Below are 27531 nucleotides of genomic sequence, written 5' to 3' on the forward strand. Positions count from 1 at the left end.
GTTAGAATTATATAAATTTCTGTGACATCCCACCTCATTCTTCAAAATTCAATCCTAGCCAACTCAATCTCTCCTCATTGTCAGTCCCACCATCCCAGGAATAAGTCTAGTAAATCTTTGCTGCACTCCCTTCAAAGAATCACAGAATAATGTAGCAGAGAAGAGGCCTTTGGCCCATCGAGACTGCCCCAATACGTGCAAACACCTGACCTGTCTACCTAATTCCATTTGCCAGCACTTGGCCCATAGTCTTGAATGTTATGACGGGCCAAGTGCCCATCCAGGCACTTTATAAAGGATGCGAGGCAACCCGCCTCTACCACTCTCCCAGGTAGTACATTTCAGACCATCACCACCCTCTGAATAAAAAAGATTTTCCTCAAGACCCCCTTAAAATCACATCAGAGCAAGAACATCCTTCCTCAGATAAGGAGACCAAAATTGCACACAGCATTCCAGATGTGGCCTCACCTGGGTCATGTAGAACTACAGCAAGACATCTCTGCTCCTGGACACAAATCCTCTCGCTATGAAGGCCAACATACAATTTGCCTTCTTTACTGTCAGCTACACCCGCAGGCTTACCTTCAGCGACTGGTGTTTGAGGACACCCAGGTCTCGTTGCTCATTCTCTTCTCTCAATTTATAGCCATTGAGATAATAATCTGCTTTCCTGTTTTCTGCTACCAAAGTGGATAACCTGTTTAATTTAAATGTTTAATTTAAACGCCGGCATCTCCACATCATAATTTAAATGAGTTAGCACCTATCATAAAATGACACATAATATAACTACCATAGTCATTTTAAATCTGGAAACTTAAAGCTGCCGTTTCACTCTCAGTCAGGGACAGATCCCAGTTTTACACCAATCTCAGATTTGACAGCACGTTTCCAGCATTCACCATTGTTCTTCCTGACTCTGAACACAGTTGTAAAGGTGCTTCTGTTCCGTGTCTAGTAGCTCTGAACCATGGAAGACACATGGGACACATTTCTTACACCCCTCAGGATTAACCCACACGGGGACTTTGCTGTCGGTGAAGAGAGATGAGAAAGACCAAAGTGTCATTTGTCCCTCTCAGTGTGACCCTGAAGGACTGTGTCCAGGCTGAAGTTCTGTTCCTGCCGTGTGATCCTCCCCCAGATTGTCCTTTCTGAGCTCCAGACAGGTGATGTTCAACACTCAGGTGGGAAAGATAAAAATCTACAACAATGTGTTTAAAACAAAGCTGATTTATTTGACATTTATCCAGAATATTAAATTCCAGCCAAGTTTCAGGGATTATTAACATTCGCAAAATCAAACAGCAACTGTCAGAATGACCATGGTTCATTCCTGGGTGTGGTTAACAGCAGCAATATTTTTTCTTTTTAAAAAAGTTTTTCGAATTAAGGGGCAATTTAGCGTGGCCAATCCATCTACTCTGCACATCTTTGGGTTGTGGGGGTGAGACCTACGCCAGCCTGGGGAGAACGTGCATACTCCACATCGACAGTGATCCAGGGCCGGGATCGAACCTGGGTCCGGGGCGCCGTGAGGCAGTAGTGCTAACCACAGCGCCTCCATAACAGCAGCAATAACAGAGAATACAACCTCTGTAATCACTGGGAATTCGCTAGCGTGTCACTAGGTGAAAAGACTCAGTGAATCCCTTCCCACACATGGAGCAGGTGAACAGCCTTTCAACGGTGTGAATGTTGTGTGTCAGTAGGTACGTTTTGCTTTTAAACCCCTGCTCACGCTCAGAATTTTGAAAGGTATGACTAAGTTGATGTGTATTGAGGTGGGATTACTGAACAAATCCCTTCCCGCACGTGGAACAGGTGAATGGTCTCTCCCCAGAGTGAGTGAACTGCTGGACATGGAGTTCACCTGAACCCAGTCCCACAGAGATCCTGAACCCAGTCCCACAGAGATCCTGAACCCAGTCCCACAGAGAGATCCTGAACCCAGTCCCACAGAAACCATGAGCCCAGTCCCACAGATAGATCCTGAACCCAGTCCCACAGAGATCCTGAACCCAGTCCCACAGAGAGATCCTGAACTCAGTCCCACAGAGAGGTCCTGAACCCAGTCCCACAGAGAGATCCTGAACCCAGTCCCACAGAGAGATCCTAAACCCAGTCCAACAGAGAGATCCTGAACCCAGTCCCACAGAGAGATCCTAAACCCAGTCCAACAGAGAGATCCTGAACCCAGTCCAACAGAGAGATCCTGAACCCAGTCCCACAGAGATCCTGAACCCAGTCCCAGAGATCCTGAACCCAGTCCCACAGAGAGATCCTGAACCCAGTCCCACAGAGAGATCCTGAACCCAGTCCCACAGAGAGATCCTGAACCCAGTCCCACAGAGAGATCCTGAACGCAGTCCCACAGAGAGATCCTGAACACAGTCCCACAGAGAGATCCTGAACCCAGTCCCACAGAGAGATCCTGAACCCAGTCCCACAGAGATCCTGAACCCAGTCCCACAGAGAGATCCTGAACCCAGTCCCACAGAGATCCTGAACCCAGTCCCACAGAGAGATCCTGAACCCAGTCCCACAGAGATCCTGAACCCAGTCCCAGAGATCCTGAACCCAGTCCCACAGAGTGATCCTGAACCCAGTCCCACAGAGAGATCCTGAACCCAGTCCCACAGAGATCCTGAACCCAGTCCCACAGAGAGATCCTGAACCCAGTCCCACAGAGAGATCATGAACCCAGTCCCACAGAGAGATCCTGAACCCAGTCCCACAGAGATCCTGAACCCAGTCCCACAGAGATCCTGAACCCAGTCCCACAGAGAGATCCTGAACCCAGTCCCACAGAGACCCTGAACCCAGTCCCACAGAGACATCCTGAACCCAGTCCCACAGAGATCCTGAACCCAGTCCCACAGAGATCCTGAACCCAGTCCCACAGAGAGATCCTGAACCCAGTCCCACAGAGATCCTGAACCCAGTCCCACAGTGAGATCCTGAACCCAGTCCCACAGAGAGATCCTGAACCCAGTCCCACAGAGACATCCTGAACCCAGTCCCACAGAGATCCTGAACCCAGTCCCACAGAGATCCTGAACCCAGTCCCACAGAGATCCTGAACCCAGTCCCACAGAGAGATCCTGAACCCAGTCCCACAGAAATCCTGAACCCAGTCCCACAGAGAGATCCTGAACCCAGTCCCACAGAGATCCTGAACCCAGTCACACAGAGAGATCCTGAACCCAGTCCCACAGAGAGATCCTGAACCCAGTCCCAGAGATCCTGAACCCAGTCCCACAGAGTGATCCTGAACCCAGTCCCACAGAGAGATCCTGAACCCAGTCCCACAGAGAGACCCTGAACCCAGTCCCACAGAGATCCTGAACCCAGTCCCACAGAGAGATCCTGAACCCAGTCCCACAGAGAGATCCTGAACCCAGGCCCACAGAGAGATCCTGAACCCAGTCCCACAGAGAGATCCTGAACCCAGTCCCACAGAGAGATCCTGAAACCAGCCCCACAGAGATCCTGAACCCAGTCCCACAGAGAGATCCTGAACCCAGTCCCACAGAGATATCCTGAACCCAGCACCACAGAGAAATCCTGAACCCAGTCCCACAGAGAGACCCTGAACCCAGTCCCACAGTGAGATCCTGAACCCAGTCCCACAGAGATCCTGAACCCAGTCCCACAGAGAGACCCTGAACCCAGTCCCACAGTGAGATCCTGAACCCAGTCCCACAGAGAGATCCTGAACCCAGTCCCACAGAGACACCCTGAACCCAGTCCCACAGAGATCCTGAACCCAGTCCCACAGAGATCCTGAACCCAGTCCCACAGAGATCCTGAACCCAGTCCCACAGAGATCCTGAACCCAGTCCCACAGAGAGATCCTGAACCCAGTCCCACAGAGAGACCCTGAACCCAGTCCCACAGTGAGATCCTGAACCCAGTCCCACAGAGAGATCCTGAACCCAGTCCCACAGAGATCCTGAACCCAGTCCCACAGAGAGATCCTGAACCCAGTCCCACAGAGAGATCCTGAACCCAGTCCCACAGAAATCCTGAACCCAGTCCCACAGAGAGATCCTGAACCCAGTCCCACAGAAATCCTGAACCCAGTCCCACAGAGATCCTGAACCCAGTCCCACAGAGAGATCCTGAACCCAGTCCCACAGAGAGATCCTGAACCCAGTCCCACAGAGAGATCCTGAACCCAGTCCCACAGAGATCCTGAACCCAGTCCCACAGAGAGTTCCTGAACCCAGTCCCACAGAGAGATCCTGAACCCAGTCCCACAGAGACATCCTGAACCCAGTCCCACAGAGATCCTGAACCCAGTCCCACAGAGATCCTGAACCCAGTCCCACAGAGAGATCCTGAACCCAGTCCCACAGAGAGACCCTGAACCCAGTCGCACAGTGAGATCCTGAACCCAGTCCCACAGAGAGATCCTGAACCCAGTCCCACACAGACATCCTGAACCCAGTCCCACAGAGAGATCCTGAACCCAGTCCCACAGAGAGATCCTGAACCCAGTCCCACAGAGATCCTGAACCCAGTCCCACAGAGAGATCCTGAACCCAGTCCCACAGAGAGATCCTGAACCCAGTCCCACAGAGAGATCCTGAACCCAGTCCCAAAGAGAGACCCTGAACCCAGTCCCACAGAGAGATCCTGAACCCAGCCCCACAGAGATCCTGAACCCAGTCCCACAGAGAGATCCTGAACCCAGCCCCACAGGGAGATCCTGAACCCAGTCCCACAGAGAGATCCTGAACCCAGTCCCACAGAGAGATCCTGAACCCAGTCCCACAGAGAGATCCTGAACCTAGTCCCACAGAGAGACCCTGAACCCAGTCCCACAGTGAGATCCTGAACCCAGTCCCACAGAGAGATCCTGAACCCAGTCCCACAGAGAGATCCTGAACCCAGTCCCACAGAGAGATCCTGAACGCAGTCCCAGAGAGAGATCCTGAACCCAGTCCCACAGAGAGATCCTGAACCCAGTCCCAGAGAGAGATCCTGAACCCAGTCCCACAGAGAGATCCTGAACCCAGTCCCACAGAGAGATCCTGAACCCAGTCCCACAGAGAGATCCTGAACCCAGTCCCACAGAGAGATCCTGAACCTAGTCCCACAGAGAGACCCTGAACCCAGTCCCACAGTGAGATCCTGAACCCAGTCCCACAGTGAGATCCTGAACCCAGTCCCACAGAGACCCTGAACCCAGTCCCACAGTGAGATCCTGAACCCAGTCCCACAGAGAGATCCTGAACCCAGTCCCACAGAGAGACCCTGAACCCAGTCCCACAGAGATCCTGAACCCAGTCCCACAGAGATCCTGAACCCAGTCCCACAGAGATCCTGAACCCAGTCCCACAGAGAGATCCTGAACCCAGTCCCACAGAGAGACCCTGAACCCAGTCCCACAGTGAGATCCTGAACCCAGTCCCACAGAGAGATCCTGAACCCAGTCCCACAGAGATCCTGAACCCAGTCCCACAGAGAGATCCTGAATCCAGTCCCACAGAGAGATCCTGAACCCAGTCCCACAGAAATCCTGAACCCAGTCCCACAGAGAGATCCTGAACCCAGTCCCACAGAAATCCTGAACCCAGTCCCACAGAGATCCTGAACCCAGTCCCACAGAGATATCCTGAACCCAGTCCCACAGAGAGATCCTGAACCCAGTCCCACAGAGAGATCCTGAACCCAGTCCCACAGAGATCCTGAACCCAGTCCCACAGAGAGATCCTGAACCCAGTCCCACAGAGAGATCCTGAACCCAGTCCCAGTGATCCTGAACCCAGTCCCAGAGAGAGATAGAACATAGAACATAGAACAGTACAGCACAGAACAGGCCCTTCGGCCCTCGATGTTGTGCCGAGCAATGATCACCCTACTTAAACCCACATAACCCGTATACCCGTAACCCAACAATCCCCCCATTAACCTTACACTACAGGCAATTTAGCATGGCCAATCCACCTAACCCGCACATCTTTGGACTGTGGGAGGAAACCGGAGCACCCGGAGGAAACCCACGCACACACGGGGAGAACGTGCAGACTCCACACAGACAGTGACCCAGCCGGGAATCGAACCTGGGACCCTGGAGCTGTGAAGCATTGATGCTAACCACCATGCTACCGTGAGGATCCTGAACCCAGTCCCACAGTGATCCTGAACCCAGTCCCACAGTGAGATCCTGAACCCAGTCCATCAGAGATCCTGAACCCAGTCCCTCAGAGAGATCCTGAACCCAGTCCGTCCCTCAGAAAGACCCTGAGCCAAGTCCCACAGTGAGATCCTGAACAGTCTCCAGTCAGTGTGAACATATTAGATCCACAGAAACGTCATCCTTCCCACAATCCAGACATTTTAAAGATCTTCCGTCAGTATGAATTTACTAGTGTTTTGATAGGTTGAATGACTCAGTGATCCCTCCCAACACATGGAGCAGGTGAATGACCTCTGCGCGGTGTGAACTCACTGGTGTGTTAACACGTTGAATGAATCAGTGAATCCCTCCCCACACATGGAGCAGGTGAATGACCTCTCCCTGGTGTGAACTCACTGGTGTTGCTGCAGGATGGACCAACGGCTGAACCTCTTCCTGCACTGAGAGCAGATGAATGGAGTGGAACCAGAGTGACTGCACTGGTGAACCATCAGTGAATGTGGGTTTTACAGCTCCTGTCACAGCGTCAGCATTTAAACCCTCTCTCTGCAGTATCAACTCAATGGGGTCTGGGGGGCGGGGGGGGCTGAATGGAGAAGGAGATGGACAAGGAGAAAATTTGTCCAGGAGAGTTAGGGGAAGGTAAGGAAGCAGCAGAGGTAGCTATCGGATTGCCTCAATCTTCATTATAAAGAAACTCCACAAGCTCCTCACACTCGTTGGAGGTGAGGATGGAAGAGATAGGGGAAAGGCAGAGAACTTCAAAAGGAATTAACTGGTGTTCGAGGTCCGGCGCTGTGGACCCGGGTTCGATCCCGGCCCTGGGTCATGGAGTTTCCACGTGGCTGGGTGGATTTCACCCCCACACCCCAAAGATGTGTCGGGTAGGTGGATTGGCCACGCTAAATTGCCCCTTAATTGGAACAAAAAAAATAATTGGGTACCATAAATTTAATAGAGATATTAAAATGATTCAACACCACTGTGTTTCACAAAAAAACAATTTATTTCACTTTGATTCACAATATTAACCACTATAACTGTGCTGGGGTTTATTAACAACAGCAGAAACAAGCCCCAATGAACATGGTTCAGTCCTGGATGTGATTAACAGCAAAGCTCAATCACTGTCGTTACTCGTGAAGTCGCTGGTGTCTCAGTAGGGCGGATGAGTGAGTGAATCTCTTCTCACACACAAAGCAGGTGAATGGCCTCTCCCCCGTGTGAACTCGCTGGTGTTTCCGCAGACTGGATAAGGTAGCGACTCTCTTCCCACACTTGGAGCGGATGAATGGGCCCAGCATTGTGTGAGTGCGCTGGTGTATCAGCAGGGCGGATGACTGAATGAATCCCTTTCCACACGTGGTACAGGTGAATGGCCTCTCCCCAGTGTGAGTGCGCTGGTGTACCAGCTGGTTTGATAAGGTAGTGAATCCATTTCCACATGTGGAGCAGGTGAATGGTTTCTGCCCAGTGTGAACTCGCTGGTGTGTCAGCAGGTGGGATGAATGAATGAATCCCTTCCCACACTCGGAGCAGGTGAATGGTCTCTCCCCAGTGTGAACTCGCTGGTGTACGGTAAGTTGAGATGACCATCTGAACCCAGTCCCACAGTGAGAGCACCTGAATGGTCTCTTGTCACTGTGAACACGTTGATGGGACTTCAGTTCACTGGAGCTTTTAAAGGACTTCTCACAGTCTGAGCAAGTAAAAGGTCTCTCCCCAGTGTGAATCCGCTGGTGTTTTAGAAGGTTGTTTGACTTTATAAATCGTTTCCCACACACGGGGCAGGTAAATGGCCTCTCCCCAGTGTGAGCGCGTTGATGTGCTTCCAGCTCTGATGGGTAATTGAATCCCCTCCCACAGTCCCCACATTTCCAGGGTTGCTTTCCTGTGTGACTGCGCTTGTGTCTTGACAGGCCAGATGAATGGCTGAAACCTCGTCCACACACACAACACGTGTACGCTTTCTCCCCATTGCGAACGGTGCTTTTCCCTTCCATGTTCAAACTCTGATAATATTCGGAGTATGATAAACTGAACCACTTCATCAGATCCTGATGTGATGTTTGGTTGGCGCTTCCTGACTGTAAATCCTCCCCTTCTGATACCCTGTGAAATTGATTTAAAACAGAAAATAGGGAGTGAGAGAGAACCCACAAAAACACAAAGGCAGGTTGCGAAATTGAGCTGAATGAATCTGGTCATTTGTGGGGCCAACACTGGGATAAAGTGACCATGAAAACTGCTGGATTGTCATAAAAACCCAACTGGTTCACTGATGTCCTTCAGGGAAGGGAACCTGCCACCCGGTCTGGATCTACAGACATCACTAACCTCATGTCAGATAGAGAGAGGGGATGAGGCAGAGGAATGGGGGCCGGGGGGGGGGGGGGGGGGGGGGGGGGGGGGGGGGGGGGGGGGGGGGCAGTATTTTATATTCAATTACAACTCCATCAGAACTTTGATAGAATCGCCCAAACCTGGAACCTCCACCCATAAAAACCAGGACAACAGTTTTTTTTTAAATTTAGGTACCCAATTCTTTTTTTTCCAAAAAAATGGGCAATTTAGCGTGGCCAATCCACCTGCCCTGTACATCTGTCGGTTGTGGGGGTAAGAGCCACACTTACACATGGAGAAAGTGCAAACTCCACATGGAGAGTGAGCGGGGATTGAATCTGGCTCCTTGGCGCCGTGAGGCAGCAGCGCTAACCACTGTTCCACCTTACCGCTCAGAACAGGTGTATGTGAAAACCATCAGCTCTAAGTTTCCCACAATCACATTCGCCGACCTGTCTGGCATCCAGAATAGAATGAGCAGACATTTCCTTAAATTAAATATTGAGACGATCAAAGCAAATGTCTTCAATCCCTTCCGCCAACTCCACTCCCTTCCCACTGACTCCATCCATCTCCCTGGAAACTGAACCAGACAGATCACAACGCCAGTATAATACTGAGACCCTGAGATAAGCTTCCAACCACAATCTACACCATCTCCACTCCAGCTCAAATTGAAACAACAAAGGCTTTCACAAGGGAATTGGACAGGCATCTGAAGAGAATAGAAGTGCTGGGCTACTAGGGAAGGTTTGGGGAAATCGGACTTTCTGATTTGCTCTTGCAGAGAACCAGCAGGGGCACAATGGGATAAATGGCCTCCTTCTGTATTGTAATCATTCTATTGCAGCATAACATACAAATTAGGATAAGTGGGTCATTCGGCCCCTCTAGCCTGCTCTGCCATTCAATAACATCATGGCTGATCGGAGAATAACTACAACTGGACATTTTGCCTACCCACAGTAATCTATCCCGGATGCCAGGGACCAACCTGCATACACAATACGCCCCCCAATACAATTCAATGTTTAATTGGTCCATCTCTATTTCTAGAATAGAATAGAATAAATTAGTACTTTGCATCATTATTTATCAAAGAGAATGACTGGGTGGATGATGAATCTGGGGAAGGGCGTGTAGATATTCTGGGTCACATTGAGATCAAAAAGGCAACCATCCAGCTCGATAAGTCCCAAGGGCCTCTTGGGATCTACTCCAGAATACTGAGGGAGGCAATGGAGGAAACTGCTAGGGCCTTGACAGAAATAGTTGTATCATCCCCGGCTACAGGTGAGATCCCAGGGGACTGGAGCATACCTAATGATGTTCCTTTGTTCAAGAAGGGTAGCAAGGATAATCCAGGATATTACAGGCCGATGAGCCTTACAACAGTGCCAGGGAAATTATTGGAGAGGATTCTTCGAGACAGGATTTACTTCCATTTGGAAGCAAGTGGACTTGTTAGCGAGAGGCAGCATGGTTTTGTGAACGGGAGGTCATATCTCACTAACTGATTGACTTTTTCGAAGAAGTGACGAAGCTGATTGATGAGGGTAGGGCAGTGGATGTTGTCTACATGGACCTCAGTAAGGTATTTGACAAGGTCCCTCTTGGCACTCTGGTACAGAAGGTGAAATCACACAGGATCAGAGGTGAGCTGGCAAGATGGATAGAGAACTGGCTAGGTCATGGAAGACAGAGAGTAGCAGGGAAGGGTGGCTTTTCTGATTGGTGGGCTGTGACTCGTGGTGTTTTGCAGGAATGAATGTTGGGACCTTTGCTGTTTGTAGTATATATAAATGATTTGGAGGACAATGTAACTGGTCTGATGAGTAAGTTTTCGGATGACACAAAGGTTGGTGGAATTGCGGATAGCGATGAGGACTGTCAGACGATGCAGCAGAATATAGATTGGTTGGCGATTGGTCACAGAGATGGCAGATGGAGTTTAATCCGGACAAATGTAGGGCAGCACGGTAAGACACTGGTCAGCACTGTGGCTTCACAGCGCCACGGTCCCAGGTTCGATTCCCCGCTGGGTCACTGTTCGTGCGGAGTCTTCACTTTCTCTCTGTGTCTGCGTGGGTTTCCTCCAGGTGCTCCGGTTTCCTCCCACAGTCCAAAGGCGTGCAGGTTAGGTGGATTGGACATGCTAAATTTCCCCTAGTGTCCAAAACTGTTAGATGGGGTTATTGGGTTACATGGATAGGGTGGAAGTGAGGGCTTAAGTGGGTCGGTGCAGACCCGATGGGCCGAATGGCCTCCTTCTGCACTGTATGTTCTATGTCTATGACCTCCTTACTGTGTACTCAATGCCCCTATTAATAAAGCCGACAGTACTTTCTGTTTTATTAACTACTCTCTCAACAAGCACTGCCATGTCCATTAGCAAATTTAGCTACAATACAATTTGTCCCATTATCCAAAGATGGGCAGGTTAGGTGGATTGGCCATGTTAAATTGTCCCTTAGTGTCCAAAGATGTGCAGGTTATGGGGATAGGGTGGGGGATTGGCCTAGGTAGGATGCTCTTTCAGAGAGTTGGTGCAGTCTCAATGGACTTAATGACCTCCTTCTGCACTGTAGAACTTCTATGGTTCTAAGTCATGAGCATAAATTTGGATAGTTGTGGCCCCATCACTTATCCCAGGGGCAGTCCATTAGTTACAGTGCGCCAATTTGAAAATGACACATTTATCCCAACTCATTCTTTGCTGTTAGTTATCCAAATCTCGATCTATGCGAAAATATCACCCCCAACACCATGAGCTCTTATCTTCTGCAGTAACCTTGTATGTGGTACCTTACTGAAACCCTTTGGAAATCCAAACACACAACATTGACTGGTTCCCTTTATCCACCCTGCTTATTATATCCTCAAAGAACTCAAGGCTCCTCTGTCTTTCTGAAGGGGAGGATAGGGAATAGAAGGGAGAGGGAGATCCCTTCAAAAGGAACTAGCTTGTGTTGGAGATATTAAAAAGACCTAACACACTTTGTGCTTCGCACAAAACTGATTTGACTGTTAACCAGAATATTCATTCCTATAACAGGGCTGGACTTTCTTAAACTCCGAAACAAACCCTAAAGGACAAATGGATAAACAGCAAAATCCAATCAAAAGTTATTTGTGAGCTCGCTGGTGTCTCAGCAGGGTGGATGAATGAGCAAATCCCTTCTGACATATGGAGCAGATGAATGGCTTCTCCCCAGTGTGAACTCGCTGGTGTGTCTGCAGGGTTGATGACTGAGTGAATCTCTTCCCACACGTGGAGCAGCCAAATGGTCTCTCCCCGCTGTGAATACCCTGGTGTTCCAGCAGGTCGGTTGACCCAGTGAATCCCTTCCCACACACAGAACAGGTAAATGGCCTTTCCCCAGTGTGAACTCGCTGGTGTTTCAGCAGTGCTGAAGAATTAGTGAATTCCTTCCCACAAACAGCGCAGGAGAATGGTCTCTCTCCAGTGTGAATTCGCTGGTGTGTCATCAGGCGTGACGACCGACTGAATCCCTTCCCACACTCGTTGCAGGTAAACGGGCTCTCTCCAGTGTGAATTCGCTGGTGTACAGTGAGGTCAGATAATTGCCTGAACCCAGTCCCACAGTCAGAACACCTGAAAGGCCTCTCGTCACTGTGAATACGTTGATGGCGCATCACTTCCCCAGAACTTTTATAGCAATTCCCGCAGTCTGGGCATTTAGAAGGTCTCTCATCAGAGTGAACTCGCTGGTGAGCCAACAGATTGCAAGACAGACTGAATCCCTTCCCACATGTGGAGCAGGTGAACGGTCTCTCCCCAGTGTGACTGCGCCGATGAGTTTCCAGCTCAACTGGATAATTGAATCCCTTCCCACAGTCTGCACATGTCCATGCTTTCTCCCCGTTGTGTCTGCACTTGTGGTTCCAGAGGTCAGATAATTGGCTGAAGTCTCGTCCACACATAGAGCACGTGTTCAGTTTCTCCCAACTGCGAATGGTGCTTTCTCCGTCCATATTCAAAATCCAAAGATATTCAGGTTACGATAAATTGAACGACTCAATCAGATCCTGATGTAATATTTGGTTTCAGTTTCCAAACTGCAAATTGTCCCTTTCTAATACCCTGTGAAATTGATTAAAAATAGAAAATGGTGTAAGAGCAAACCTACAAACAGACAAGGGCAGGTTGTAAAACTGAGCCGAATGAATCTGGTCACTTGTGGGGCCGGCACGAGGAATAAGTGACCATAAAAACTGCTGGATTGTTGTAAAAACCAAACTGGTTCAGTGATGTTGTTCAGGGTAGGGAACCTGCCAAACTTGAGTTCATCCAAATATCTGCTACCATGTCCTCTGAACTGTGTCCCACTCACTCATCACCCCTGTTCTCACTGACCTACTGGCCCCGGTTAAGTAACATCCTGGTTTGCAAATCTTGCTCCACCCTATTTCCAGCTGCACGAATGTTTAAATCTTTAACCTTCTGTAAAACAGAAACACTTACATTTGGGTACTGATGAACTAAGTGACTCTCAGTTTTTGAAGTGAATCTTGGGTGAGTTTTCCACCTTAAAATTCTGCTCTTCTAATGTCCTGTAAAAAGTCATCACTGTCAGTGAAGGATTAAAAATTCAGAAGAGAAAAATATTTTTCTTGGTTTGAGTTTACTGTGTGTAAATCCTCCCTTTCTAACCCTCCTGTAAAAGGAGTTTCCAGAATCCAACACTGTCAGTCCAGGAGAGAAATTCGCAACGTTCTCTCCTCCTGCTGTCAGGACAGGGTGCACTGCGCAGGCGCACTGTCCCCTCCCCAAACAAATGGGTCCAGTCTCCCGGATGTTGCCCCGCAGGATTGAACATTAGATTCTTAATCTTATCCTGGCATCTCCACAGTGTGTTTATGGAGCCTCCACATCCATTCGGCCTCCTCAATACCCCCCCCCCCTTATAATCAGCCGTTATTTACCACTTGAGGCATTTCCCACCCATTAGCAGATTGATATGAAGATCAACGAGTCAAAGATTTTCTCTCCTGGTCACTGGGATCCCGAAGCCCCGCCCACTCCAGCTACGTGTCCAAAAAGTCCCGCATGCGCACTGCTCCTGCTGAACGACAACGAATAAACGGGCATCGTGCGACTATCAACAGGCAGGACTGTTCCCTTCCAGTTGGGGAACACTTCAGCAGTCAAGGACATTCAGCCTCTGATCTCCGGGTCAGCATTCTACAAGGAGGCCTTCAGGAGACGCGACAACGCAAAATTGCTGAGCAAAAACTTATAGCTAAGTTCCGCACGCATGAATGCGGACTCAACCGGGATCTGGGATTCATGTCGCATTACATTCGGCCCCCACCAACAAGCCTGGACTTGCAGAGGCCTACCGACTGAACTGGCTTGGGACAATTCACACCTCTTTAACCTGGAGTTACCTCTCTCTCTGCATCTTTGATGATTTGATTGCCTGCAGGTGCTCGCATTCCGGGGCATCTCTGACTGTGTCTATATAAACATTTCTGGAACAAGCCTTTCCATTCACCTGAAGAAGGAGCCGTGCTCCGAAAGCTCGTGTTTGAAACAAACCTGTTGGACTTTAACCTGGTGTTGTAAGACTTCTTACTGTGCTCACCCCAGTCCAACGCCGGCATCTCCACATCATGGCTGAAACAAGATGGTTTTTAAACCTGGGCCTATTCTCAGGAAAAAGCCTCCGACCTACAAACTCCGGACCTGCGAGGTGATATTTGGGCTTAGGGCCTATCCCGGGTGTTTATGAAGCCTCCGTTCCCTCCCCACCCTCACCTCCCGGCTCCATTCCTCCCTCCGCCCCGCCCGCTCTCTCCCATTAACAAAAACCTCTCCCGCACTCACCCGCCTCTGGGCAAGGTGACACTGCGCATGTTCCGGAGAGCTCAGCACTGAGCCTGCGCACTGACCTCCCGCAGAGTGAATAGGGCACGTTCACAAGCGCGTGGAATGCTGGGTAACGGCAGCGCCATTGAAGCATCCAAACAGAAGAAAACTAATTTTGTTCAGCAATTGAAGCGAATTAAGAAATACAACACATAAATTCTTGTGAATATCTGCGCTGCTATATTCAATTTCTAAAATACCTCTATTTTCCTATCAGTACACGATGAGTTTTTAAAACTTTTTCCAACTTTTCCCTAACTCCTTCTCTCAGGGTGCTAAGTCTGTCTGCGTCAATCTCACAGTCACTGGTTCCTCTCCTCTATTTACTGATGCTGAACTGCAATTCAATGAGGGAAAATGTGAGATTGTTCATTTTGGAAGAATGAATGAGAAGGCGGATTCTTGTTTAAATGGTGAGACTGCAGATAGCTGCAGCAGAAAGGGACTTGGGGTTCTAGTTCATGAAACTCAGAAATTAGCATACAGGAGCAGAAGGTAATAGGGAAGGCAAATGTAATGCTGCTGTTTATTTCAAGGAAGATCTGGTCCCCTCATTTAAGGAAAGATATAATATATATCTGAGGCAGTATAGAAGAGATTTACACCAATGATCCCAGGTATGGAGACATTTCAATATGAGTAAAGATTAAACATGTTGGGTCTGTACTCCGAGGAGTGCAGAAGTATGAGAAATGATATGATTGAAACATACAAGATTTGTAGAGGGTTAGACAGGATAAATATTGGGTGGATGTTTCCACTCATGGTAGAATGTAGGACCAGAGGACATAGTTGCAGAATAAAAGCATTTGAGGAAGAATTTATTCTTCCAAAGAATTATTTCCCCTGGGAAGCTTTGGAGGCTGTGTCCTTGAACATTTTCAGGGCTGAGATCAATAGGTTTTTAATAATTTAAGGAAATCTGGGTTATAGAGAGAAGGGAGGGAAGTGGACTTAGTGTTGGATCAGCCATTTTCTTATGAAATGGAGGACCAGACTTGAAAGGCTGAATGGCCTACTACTGTTCCTGTTGAATATTAATTATTCTATGGAATGATACAGCACAGATGGAAACTATTTGGCCCATTATACCAGTGCTGGCTCTTTGGAAGATTCATCCAATTAATTCCACAGTCATAATAATGATAATTTTTATTATTGTCAAAGTAGACTTAAACATTGCAATGAAGTTACTGTGAAAATCCCCTATCACCACATTCCGGCACCTGTTTGGGTACACTGAGGGAGAATTCAGAATGTCCAATTCACCTAACAAGCACGTCTTTCGGGACTTGTAGGAGGAAACCGGAGCACCTGGAGCAAACCCACAAAGGCACGGGGAGGTTGTGCAGACTCCACACAGTGACCCAAACCAGGAATTAAACCCGAATCCCTGGCGCTGTGAAGCCACAGTGCTAACTCTGTGCTAATGTGCCGCCCATTGATTAACTATGATTAACACAAACTGATTTGACTTGATTTTTATTCAGAATTTAATTTCTTACAACAGGGTTGGAGTTTATGAACATCATAATAATAATAATCTTTATTATTGTCACAAGTAGGCTTATAGGAATACTGCAATTAAGATACTGTGAAAATCTCCTAGTCGCCACATTTCAGCCCCTGTTTGGGCATAGATAGAATTTACAGTGCAGAAGGAGGCCATTCGGCCCATCGAGTCTGCACCGGCTCTTGGAAAGAGCACCCTACCCACGGTCAACACCTCCACCCTATCCCCAAAACCCAGTAACCCCACCCAACACGAAGGGCAATTTTGGACACTAAGGGCAATTTATCATGGCCAATCCACCTACTATACAGAGGGAGAATTCAGAATGTCCAATTCACCTAACAAGCATGTCTTTCGGGACTTGTGGGAGGAACATACCCCAATGAATATGGTTCAGTCCAGGCTGCGATTCCCAAAACAATCCAATCACTGAAGTTGCTTGTGAACTTGCTGGTGCATCAGTAGGTTGGAATCTGAGTGAATCCCCTCCCACACTGGCAGCAGGTGAATGGCCTTTCCCCTGTGTGAAGACGCTGCTGTACAGTGAGGTGAGATGATTGTCTGAACCCAGTCCTTTGAGTGGTAAGCTGCTGATTGGGTGGCACAGTAGCACAGTGGTTAGCACTGTTGCTTCACAGCTCCAGGGTCCCAGGTTCGATTTCCGGCTTGGGTCACTGTCTGTACGGAGTCTGCACATTGTCGCTGTATCTGTTTGTGTTTCCTCCGGGTGCTCCCATTTCCTCCCATAGTCCAAAGATGTGCAGGTTAGGTGGATTGGCCATGTTGAATTGCCCTTAGTGTCCAAAAGGTTTAGGTGGGGTTACTGGTTTACGGGGTTAGGGTGGAGGTATAGGCTTAAGTCGGGTGCACCTTCTAAGGGCCGGTGCAGACTCGATGTGCCAAATGGCCTCTTTCTGAACTATAAATTCTATGATACAGTGAGAGCATCTGAATGGTCTCTCTTCAGTGTGAACATGTTAATGGGACATCAGTTCCCCAGAATCTTTATAACACTCTTCACAGTCTGGGCATTTAAATGGTCTCTCCCAGTGTGAACTCACTGGTGTCTCAGCAGATTGGAGGAATGAGCAAATCCCTTCCTACACTGGGAGCAGGTGAACAGCCTCTCCCCAGCGTGAACATGTCAGTGTGCGTGCAAGTGGTATGAGTGTGTGAATCCCTTTCCATGCTCAGAGCAGGTGAAAAGCGACTCACCAGCGTGAGTGCACTGATGAACTACTGGCTGGGATGGCTAATCAAATCCCTTTCCATAGTCCCCACATTCCCACGGTTTCTCCCCAGTGTGACTGCATTTATGTTTCGAAAGGCCAGATGATGGACTGAAGCTTCATCCACACACAGAACACATGTACGGTTTCTCCCCACTGTGAAAGGTGCTTTTTCCTTCCACGTTCAAAATCCAAAGGTATTCAATTTACGATAAATTCGGTGGGTGTTAGATGCTGATACGATGTTTAGTTTGTGTTTCCTAACTGCAAATCCTCCCTTTCCAAGACCAACTATATTAACAGCTATAACTGAGCTGGAGGTATTTTTCAATTCAGCAGAAACAGACTCAAATGAAGATAGTTCAATCCTGAATATGATTAACAGCATAATCCAATCATAACAGTTACTTGTGAATTTGTTGGTGTTTCAGCAGGTTGGATGACTGACTGAATCCCATCCCACACACTGAGCAGGTGAATGGCCTCTCCCCGGTGTGAATGTATCGATGTGCAAGTAGGTGGGATGATTGTGTGAATCCCTTCCCACATTGGGAGCAGATGAATGGCCTCTCCCCAGTGTGAACTCGCTCGTGTGTCCGCAGGGTATATGAGTGAGCAAATGTCTTCCCAAAATGGGAGCAGGTGAACGGCTTCTCCCCACTGTGAACTCGCTGGTGTAATGCCAGGTTGGTTGACCAATTGAATCCCAACCCACACACAGTGCACATGAATGTCCTCTCCTGAGTGTGAATTTGCTGGTGTCTCAGTAGAGTGAATGTGTGACCAAATCCCTTCCCACACTGGGAGCAGGTGAATGGCTTCTCCCCAGTGTGGCTGCATCGATGAGTTTCCAGCTGGCATAGGAAATTGAATCCCTTTTCACAGTCACCACATTTCCAAGGCATCGCCCTGTCGTGACTGCAATTATGTTCCAAAAATCCAGATGATTGGTTGAAATCTTGTCCACACACAGGGCACAGCTTCCCCCCACTGTAGTCGGTGCTTTTTCCTTCCATGTTCCAAATCCAATGATGTTCAGGTTACAATAAATTGGCTGTCTCCATCAGATTCTGATATCATGTTCGATGTCAGTTCCCCAATTGCAAAGCCTCCCCTTGTAATACCCTGTGAAATTGATTTAAAACAGAAAAATGGGAGTGAGAGAGAACCCACAAAAACACAAAGGCAGGTTGTGAAATTGATGTGAATCGATCTGGTAATTTGTGGGGCCGGCAAAGGGAAAAAGTGACCTTGAAAACTACTGGATTGGCATAGAAACCCAACTGGTTCACCTCTACTGGAGTAGAGAGAGAGTGAAAGGGTCTGTGGGAGGAAACCGGCGCACCCGGAGGGAAACCCACAAAGACTGGGGAGAATGTGCAAACTCCACACAGTCACCCAAGGTCGGATTCGAACCCAGGTCCTTGCACTGTGAGGCAGTGGTGAAATCAACTGTGCCACCCCGTTCTTTCTTCTCTGCCGCTACTCTGCCTCATCAGTGAGACATTGGGACTCAATGATAGATTGGCTGAGATACATAGAAGGAGGCCAATCGGTCCATCGAGCCTGCACCTCACTTCCACCCTGTAACCCAATAACCCCTCCTGACCTTTTTGGACACTAAGGGGCAATTTATCATGGCCAATCCACTTAACCTGCACATCTTTGGACTGTGGGAGGAAACCAGAGGTCCCAGAGGAAACCCATGCAGACACGGGGAGAAGGTGCAGACTCCGCAACAAACAGTGACCTCGGGGGAATGGAACCTGGGATATATTTTTTTTAATACTCCTCCGGGTCATTGGACATTTGCCCCCCACAATGATGGCGATCACGCATGCGCCCTGATGCACATGCCGTCTATTAAATATGGCGGCCGATAACACGGGCTGAACGGGAGGATCTGCAGTCCCGCTCGGTACAAACTGGGTGGTCCAGTAAGCTCTTTTCAGAGGTTTGTGGCTAACACAACATATTTAGGCAGCGTTTCCGTAGAGTCACGTGATTCCTCGCGCCGTCCGTACTTACCAATTACGGAGTTGAAGAAGCCACCCTCTGTCGCCATTACGCACACTTCAATCACAGCGGGCCACGCCCCTCATTCACCCCGATTGGTTGGAGGACCAGCCGCTCTGTTGGTCCTCCAAGCCCGCCCCTCATCCTCCTATTGGGCGGGAGCTGCCGTCAATCACCCGGGCATTGTGACGGTTACAAATGCGCAGAAAATTGAGTCTCCAGATAAAACCTGCTGATGGCCACAAGCTGAGAATAAAAACCTGCTGGTCCCAAATTTGCTGGTCTGGGGCTTTTTCCCCGGGAACAGTCACAGGCTAATGGCTGCCATCTTGGTTCAGGGAGGAGCAGAGTTGTGAGGGAACAGGGAGTGGGTGGGGCTTCAGGGTCTCAGCGACTGGGAGAGAAAATTATTGAGTCGTTAACTTCACTCTCAGTCTGCACACTGGTTAGAACTGAACCGAGCCAGAGTAGACGATGGAGGAAAACTGGGAGTGGAGGAAAGGAATGGTGGAGATGGGACAATGAGTTGATAATAATCTTTACAGGGCAGCACGGTGATGCAATGGGTTAGCACTGTGGCCTCACGGTGCCGAGGTCCCAGGTTCAATCCCGGTTCTGGGTCACTGTCCGTGTGGAGTTTGCATATTCTCGCCGTGTTTGCGTGGGTTTTGCCCCCACAACCCAAAAGATGAGGGCAGCAGGGTAGCACAGGGCAGCAGGGTAGCATGGTGGTTAGCATAAATGCTTCACAGCTCCAGGGTCCCAGGTTCGATTCCCGGCTGGGTCACTGTCTGTGTCGAGTCTGCACGTCCTCCCCCTGTGTGCGTGGGTTTCCTCTGGGTGCTCCGGTTTCCTCCCACAGTTCAAAGATGTGCAGGTTAGGTGGATTGGCCATGATAAATTGCCCGTAGTGTCCTAATAAAAGTAAGGTTAAGGGGGGGGGGGGTTGTTGGGTTACGGGTATAGGGTGGGTTTGAGTAGAGTGATCATGGCTCGGCACAACATTGAGGGCCGAAGGGCCTGTTCTGTGCTGTACTGTTCTATGTTCTATGTGCAAGCTAGGTGGAGTGGCCACGGTAAATTGCCCCTTAATTGGAAAAAAATATGAATTGGGTACTATAAAATTTATTTAAAAAAAATAATAATCTTTATGACAAGTAGGCTTACATTAACACTGCAATGAAGTTACTGTGAAAAGGCCCTAGTCGGTACACTCTGGTGCCTGTCCGGGTAAACTGAGGGAGAATTCAGAATGCCAATCCACCTAACAAGCACATCTTTCGGGACTTGTGGGAGGAAACCCTCGCAAACACGGGGCGAACGTGCAGACTCCGCACAGACGGTGACCCAAGCAGGAATCAAAGACGGAACCCTGGCGCTGTGAAGCAACACAGCTACCCACTGTGCTACCGTGCCATGTTCACGGTTAACAGTTATTCGATTCAATAGGATCAGAATGTTACAGGCCTTTGAATGTGGAAGGAGCAATGTTAAGTCTATTCTGCCCATGGAAAAGATTTCAAATATTATTGTAACTGGAAACGTGCCGATACACATACGCTCAAGTGAGTGTTCCAGTGAACTGACTGTGAAAAGAGCTTCACCCAGTTACACAGCCTGCAGAACGATCATACATAGAGTAAGTCAGTGTGAAATATTTGGCAGATCTCAGGTGGGATCCTCCCATTCGGCGGCAGAGTGTCCACGGCGTCGGGAATGCTGTCGCGTTTAACGACAGCGTGAACGGCCCTCGGGGAGTACCAATTCTGGGCCAGTACGGCACTGGAGCGGTTCATGCTGCTCCAGCCTCCCAACTGGAGCCCTCCGAACTGTGCGCCGCGCTAACCCGCGCATACACGGTGGCCTCCCTCAACATGCCGGCCCCGATGCAACATGGCGCTGGAGTTCAGGGGCCGGCGCGTGACAAATAGGCCCGGGGAGCGAGAGGCTGACCCGCAAATCGGCGGGCCCCGATCACGGGCCAGGCCCCATCGGAGGCCCCCCCCCCCCCCCCGGGTCGGAGCCCCCTCGCCCACAGGCCGCCCCCGACCCTGAGTGGAGAGTCCCCACCAGCTGCCAGCAGGTGTGGATGGCGCCTGCGGGACTGCCTTTTCAGAGCGGCCGCTCGGCCCATTCGAGCCGATGAATCGTTGGCCCGGCCGCGTACAGCAGCCTGCAACCAGCACCGCATCAAATGCACAGCGCCAATTCTCCGCGGAGCGCAGAATCACGTGCCGGCGTCGGGGCGGTGTGGTGCGGTTGCGGGGATTCTCCGGCCAGGGGCTGGGAGAATCCCGCCCAAAGTACAATTTGGGGAAAAAGTGAAGTTGACCCATGTTGGGAATAATAATAATTTAAATAGAGAGACTGCAGAATACCACAGTAGAGAAAGTTGTGTGTGTCCTTGTACACGGACCACAAGTGTATTTATTCCCTCACACTCCTCCAGATTGATCTCCATTTGCTTCTTTACTGCCCAGCTGATCAGTCTACCGATATCTTCCTGTAGTCTCCAACTTTATTCCTCACTGTCAATCACACACTGCAAATGTCTCAACCATGTCCCTTTGTGAAAGTCTAAATCATTCATATATACCACACAAAACTTGGAATCTTGTCCTGAACAATCCAGAACTCCGCTGGAAAGTCTTTCGATCACAAAAATACCTCTGAACCAATCACCTTTGCTTCCTGCTGCTCCAGCTGATGACATTTCCAGCGCAATGGAAGTGCCCTGGTTTTCCCAAACGGAACTGGATGTGTAATCCGCTGGGCTGGGATGTCCTGCCCTGTCTTTATTTATTTAATTATTAACATTATTAACCTCTCATTATCTAAATTTCCATTTCCCACTTTTATCTCCATCTGACCCAGTCCATGGCTTTCTCCTTTATTGTCTAAAACACATCAGCAACTTTTGTATAATCCTGGTGCATTCATTTCAGTCTAAATCATTGATATATACCAGAAAACTGTGGAGCCCCACCGGAAACAGACGTCCAGGCATCATTCAGTCCTGGATGTGACTAACAGCAGCAACAACAGCTGAATCCAAACACTGCTGTTGCCTGTGAACTTGCTGATGTCTGAGCAGGTTGTTTGACTGAGTGAATCTCCTTCCACACGCGGAGCAGTTGAACAGCCTCTACCAGTGACTCCCCAGTAACGTTTCCATGTGTGGGCAGCATGGTAGCTCAATGGATAGCACTGTTGCTTCACAGCTCCAAGGTCCCAGGTTCAGTTCCCGGCTTTGGTCACTGTCTGCACGTTCTCCCTGTGCCTGCGTGGGTTTCCATCGGGTGGTCTGGTTTCCTCCCAGTCAAAAGATGTGCAGGTTAGGTGGATTTTCCAGGCTAAATTGCCCTTAGTGTCCAAAAATGTTAGGTGGGGTTACGGAGTTATGGTGGAGGTGTGGGCTCAAGTAGGGTGCACTTTCCAAGGGCCGGTGCAGACTCAATGGACCGAGTGGCTCCTTCTGCATTGCAAATTCTATTATTCTGTTTCAGTGTGAAGTCGCTGGTGTTTCAGCAGATTCGGTTTACTTTTAAATGTCTTTTCACACTCACAACATTTAAAAGGTTTCTGATCAGTGTGAACAAGTTGGTGTGTAGTCAGGTGGGATGACTGAGTGAATTTCTTGTCACACACGGGGCAAGAGTACGGTCTCTGTCCAGTGTGGACTCGCTGGTGTTGCAGCAGGTTGGATGAATCATTGAATTCCTGCCGACACATAGGGCAGCTGAACGGTCTCTCCCCAGTGTGAACTCGATTGTGTCTCAGAAGGTGGGCTGACCGAGTGAATCCCTTCCCACATTTGGAGCAGGTGAATGGCCTCTCCCCAGTGTGAACGCGTTGGTGTTTCAGAAGATCCCTTTTGCTTTTAAATGTTTTCTCACAGTCAGAACAATTAAAAGGTCTCTGATCAGTGTGAACAGATTGATGAGTCAGAAGCTGGGATGAACAAGTGAATCCCTTCCCACACACAGAGCAGGTGAACGGCCTCTCCCCAGTGTGAGTGCGTTGATGTATCATTAAACATTTTTTACTTTTAAAGCTCTTCTCACAGTCAGAACATTTAAAAGATCTCTTGTCAGTGTGAACACGTTGGTGTGTCCGGAGGTTCGATGTCTGAGTGAATCCCCTCCCACACATGGAGCAGGTGAACGGCCTCTCCCCAGTGTGACTGCGTTGGTGGAACAATAAATCCTTTCTGCTTTTAAAGCTCTTCTCACAGTCAGCACATTTAAACGGTCTCTGGTCAGTATGAACATGCTGGTGTGTGATGAGGTTGGATAATGTAGTGGATCCCTTCCCACAAACGGAGCAGGTGAACGGCCTTTCCCCAGTGTGAATACGTCGATGAGTTTCCAATTCAGACGGGGATTTGAATCCTTTTCCACAGTCCCCACATTTCCATGGTTTCTCCATGGTTATCGACAAGTTATCAGGTGTAGGTGGGATGCAGATTTGAGGTCACTATCAGATCAGCAGTGATGTTATTAAATGGTGGAACAGGCTCACGGGGCTGAATGTCCAATTGCTGCTTCTTGATTGCTGTCGTGCGAATGTCCTTATGTCTCTCCAACTTGCATCATCAGTTGAAGTCTGAGTACGGTGTCTCTCTGATGTAAATGCTGCAATTTCATTTCATGCTGTGTGATTGGTTAAAGCTCAGTTCCAGCTAACTGTGGAAAATTACTGAGATGTATGTGTCTTGGTGCTTTTCCAATCAAAGTGATTTTTATCATTTTTCCCCAAAGACAAAACAAACATTTCTCCTTCCATGTCGAAAGGCCGGTCCTGATGAATCAAGGGTCTCTGTGAGATCTTGACATGATGTTTGCATCTGCAAATATTCTGCAAAAGGTCATTGCATTGAATTACTGTGAATATATTAAGACACAAACAGGCCATTCTGTCACAGATTCTGCTGCTGTCCATACTTGGCACAAATTTCCTACTGTCCCACCTATCTCATCTTTCCATGGTAATGAGTTGCACATTCTAAACCTGTAAGTAAATAAATTTGTCCGTATTGCCCCCTTTGATTTATTTGTAACTATCTTGGATTTATGACTCGTCGTTTATTGATCGTACCCGGTTTTAGACTCTCTCCCATCACCCCTCTCCAAACTACTGATAATTTACAAGATTTCTATCAGGTCACTGCTTACTTCCTTGTTTTCAATAGAGAAAAATGAAATGGATGAAATGAAAATCGCTTATTGTCACGAGTAGGCTTCAATTAAGTTACTGTGAAAAGCCGCTATTCACCACATTCAGGCGCCTGTCCGGGGAGGCTGGTACGGGAATCGAACCGTACTGCTGGCCTGCTTTAAAAGCCAGCGATTTAGCCCAGTGAGCTAAACCAGCCCCTCTCCCACTCCACTCCATAATGCCCCACTCCATATAATATTTCCTGATCACTGTAATCTCTCATTTTACAAAAGTAAATGCAGGATAGAATTTGCAAAGAGACAAATCTTTCTGTTGGGTTTAGTTTTTTGTGTAAATTCCCTACTTCTAACTCCCTGGAAAAGGAGTTTACAAAAGCCACCACTATCAGTCCAGGATAGAAATTCTGAACAGGCAATTCTAGTTTCTCTGGAACATTTTTTTCTCTCTTGTTCCCCCAAAACTGTAAATCCCCGTCCCACACACTCTCCCTCCTCCCTGGGCTGAAATCCAAACCCATCTCTTTCCTCCCTGCCTCCCCTCTGTCTGGGTTCAGTTCTTCAGCTCCTGTTTGCAGACTGACAATAAAATCAATTGGTTTGGGGCCTTCAGCGGATGTTGGTGAATCCTCCCCGCCCACCTGACAGGGTTTCCTTCCTTGCCAGAGATCAGTGTCGTCATTGATTTGAGTGCAAAGTCTGAACTCTTATTTATTATCCCCCCACCCCCACCCCCACCCCCACCCTGTGTTGTGAACCACCCTCCAGTGTGGGAAGAAGGATGGTGCCCGTTAACCTGGGACGACAAACCAGGGAGCTGACAATGATTGTGACGAGTTTGCTCCAGCTCACAATGCCCGGGGACTGATTGACGGCGGGTTCGGACCAATAGAAAAGGTGGCACGGCTGGAGGACCGAACGAGAGCAGGTAGTCCTCCAGCCAATCAGAGTGAATGGGAGGCGGGAAAGAGCTTCAGTGGACGGTTAATTTGGGCCTGTCTGGGATAAAAGCCCGCGCAATTTTTGCCGTCAAATGTCGTATCCGAGCATTCGGGGCTTACGGCCTGCACGGTGTGTTCATGAAGCCGTCCGACCCACCCGCCGACTCCCTCCCGGCTTACCCGGCGGTATCAGATCGACTGAGAATTTCCAAACGATCGCCTGAACCGGAGTTACTCTCAATACTGCGCATGCTCCTGCTCACCATGCCCCGGGGAGTGATTGACAGCAGCTCCGGACCAATAGACAAAGGGGGCGGGACTGGTGGACTAGCGGGAGCAGCTGATCCTCCAACCAATCAGAGTGAATGAGGGGTGGAGCTGAGCCCGGACCTCATTGGCTGAAACTCTGCATCATTTTGAAGCTGATTTGTCTCAAACTCCAGGAGAAAACTGGACCTTTCTGTTTGTGGCTTTAAACAGATGAGAGGAAATGAAAGGATCTGGAAAGCAGCAGCTTCTTCATTTTGTTCCAGGAAAATGGGGCCTGTGGAATGTCAGGTTTTACACAGCACACGGTCAGCCTGTGGTTTCACGCTGGGTAAAGAATCTACAAACAAGGCAAGGGAATAAATCATCAATGGTAGGACCCGAGGAAGTGCATGTCCATTGGTGGACAGGTTTACAGGGTGGTTAAAAAAAATATGGAATACTTGAAATAAATACTTAAACAAAAAATTATACAATACTTGAATAAAAGAGGCCTGGACAATTCCCATTCACCACCGCTCTAGTCTGCCTGGCTGAACTCGTTCTATTGCTCAACAACTTGACCGAGGAAGCGAGGGAAACGCGGTGGTCTGCAGGTTAGACTGAAGCAACGCGGTTTCAAGACCCCTCTCCCCAGCATACTCCTGGCAAACGTCGAAGCGATTGAAAACAAGCTGGATGAACTTAACGCCAGACTTACCTCTCAGAGGGAAGCCATGATGTGGAGATGCCGGCTTTGGACTGGGGTGAGCACAGTAAGAAGTCTTACAACACCAGGTTAAAGTCCAACAGGTTTGATTCAAACACGAGCTTTCGGAGCGCAGCTCCTTCCTCAGGTGAATCTCAGAGGGAAGTAAGAGACTGCTGTGTGCTCTGTTTCACAGAGACATGGCTCACCCCCGCCTCACTGGACTGCGCCATACAACCTGAAGGCTTCTCTATTCACCAGGCGGACGGCTTGGCATCTTCAGGCAAAGCGAAGGGTGGAGGGGTTTGCCTCCTCATCAACTCCTCCTGGTGCTTGGATGTGGTGACCCTGGTGACCTACTGCTCCCCAGACCTGGAATACCTGACCGTGAAGTGCCGCTCATACTATCTTCCATGTGAGTTCACTTCAGCCATTATCTCAGCGGTCTACATCCCACCCCAGGCAGAAGTGAGGAAGACGCTGGATGAACCATACACAGTTGTAAACAATGACGAAACAGAACACCCGGAAGCATTGTTCATCGTGGCCGGAGACTTCAACAAAGCCAACCCAAGAGCGTACTGCCAAAATTCCACCAGCACATCTCCTGTCCCACCAGGGGCGACAGCACTCTTGACCACTGCTACTCAAAAATCAAGGACGCCTACCGTCCCATCCCCCGACCGCACTTTGGGAAATCAGACCATAAGACAGTGCTCCTTCTCCCGGCTTACAAGCAGAAACTCAAGTGGGAGAATCCAGCTAAGAAGGTTGGCAGTGCTGGTCCGAGGAGACAGAAGAGCTCTTACGTGACTGCTTAGAGACAGTGGACTGGTCCATATTTAAGAACTCAGCGACTTAAAGAGTATGCCACCACCGTCACAGACTTCATCGGCAAATGTGTGGACGACTGCGTGCCAAAGAAGGCAGTACGTACGTTCCCCAACCAGAAACCATGGCTCAACCACGAGATTGACTCCCTACTGAAGGACAGATCTGAGGCGTTCAAGGCAGACGACCCTGACCTATACAAGAAATCCAGGTACGACCTCCGCAAACCCATCTGAGATGCCAAGAGAGAATATCAAACTAAGCTAGAGTCACAGACAGACTCTCAGTGTTTGTGGCAAGGACTAAACAACATAACGGGCTACAAAGTGAAGCCAAGCAGTATCTCTGGCAGCAGCGCACCCCTCCCCGATGAACTTAATGCATTTTATGCTCGGTTCAAGCATGTAACCAACATTCTGCTGTAGAGTGTTCCAGCAGCCCATAATTCATCCATACCCACCATCACAGCTTTCGAAGTCCAATCG

General features: G+C 49.1%; 2 protein-coding genes across 5 annotated transcripts; both read right to left on the minus strand.

The window, feature by feature from the left end:
- Positions 1–7138: 7138 nt before the first annotated feature.
- On the minus strand, positions 7139–14359 carry LOC119960556 (oocyte zinc finger protein XlCOF19-like). Its single transcript, XM_038788211.1, has 2 exons — positions 14346–14359; positions 7139–8263 (listed from the first exon to the last, which is right to left on the minus strand). Exon 2 carries the CDS (start codon positions 8200–8202, stop codon positions 7285–7287), a length of 918 nt encoding a protein of 305 aa, XP_038644139.1. The 5' UTR covers positions 8203–8263; positions 14346–14359; the 3' UTR covers positions 7139–7284.
- Positions 10713–25539, minus strand: LOC119960557 (zinc finger protein 239-like). 4 transcript variants are annotated; one of them, XM_038788212.1, is made up of 2 exons: positions 25441–25521; positions 10713–12599 (listed from the first exon to the last, which is right to left on the minus strand). In XM_038788212.1, the coding sequence occupies exon 2, from the start codon at positions 12488–12490 to the stop codon at positions 11621–11623; it is 870 nt and encodes a 289-aa protein (XP_038644140.1). In that variant the 5' UTR covers positions 12491–12599; positions 25441–25521; the 3' UTR covers positions 10713–11620. The 4 variants fall into 4 exon arrangements, 1 of the variants encoding a protein (XP_038644140.1); XR_005459450.1 differs by lacking the exon at positions 10713–12599 and adding an exon at positions 16786–18254 and having other exon boundaries at positions 25441–25530; XR_005459452.1 differs by lacking the exons at positions 10713–12599; positions 25441–25521 and adding exons at positions 16786–18254; positions 19158–19696.
- Between the last annotated feature and the right edge of the window lie 1992 nt (positions 25540–27531).

Source organism: Scyliorhinus canicula, unplaced genomic scaffold, assembly GCF_902713615.1.
Source record: "Scyliorhinus canicula unplaced genomic scaffold, sScyCan1.1, whole genome shotgun sequence".
Taxonomy (NCBI): Eukaryota; Metazoa; Chordata; class Chondrichthyes; order Carcharhiniformes; family Scyliorhinidae; genus Scyliorhinus; species Scyliorhinus canicula.

Excerpts from the sequence above, each read along its gene's own strand:
- LOC119960556 (XM_038788211.1), bottom strand. The coding sequence starts at position 8,202 with ATGAAGTGGTTCAGTTTATCATACTCCGAATATTATCAGAGTTTGAAC.
- LOC119960557 (XM_038788212.1), bottom strand. The coding sequence starts at position 12,490 with ATGGACGGAGAAAGCACCATTCGCAGTTGGGAGAAACTGAACACGTGC.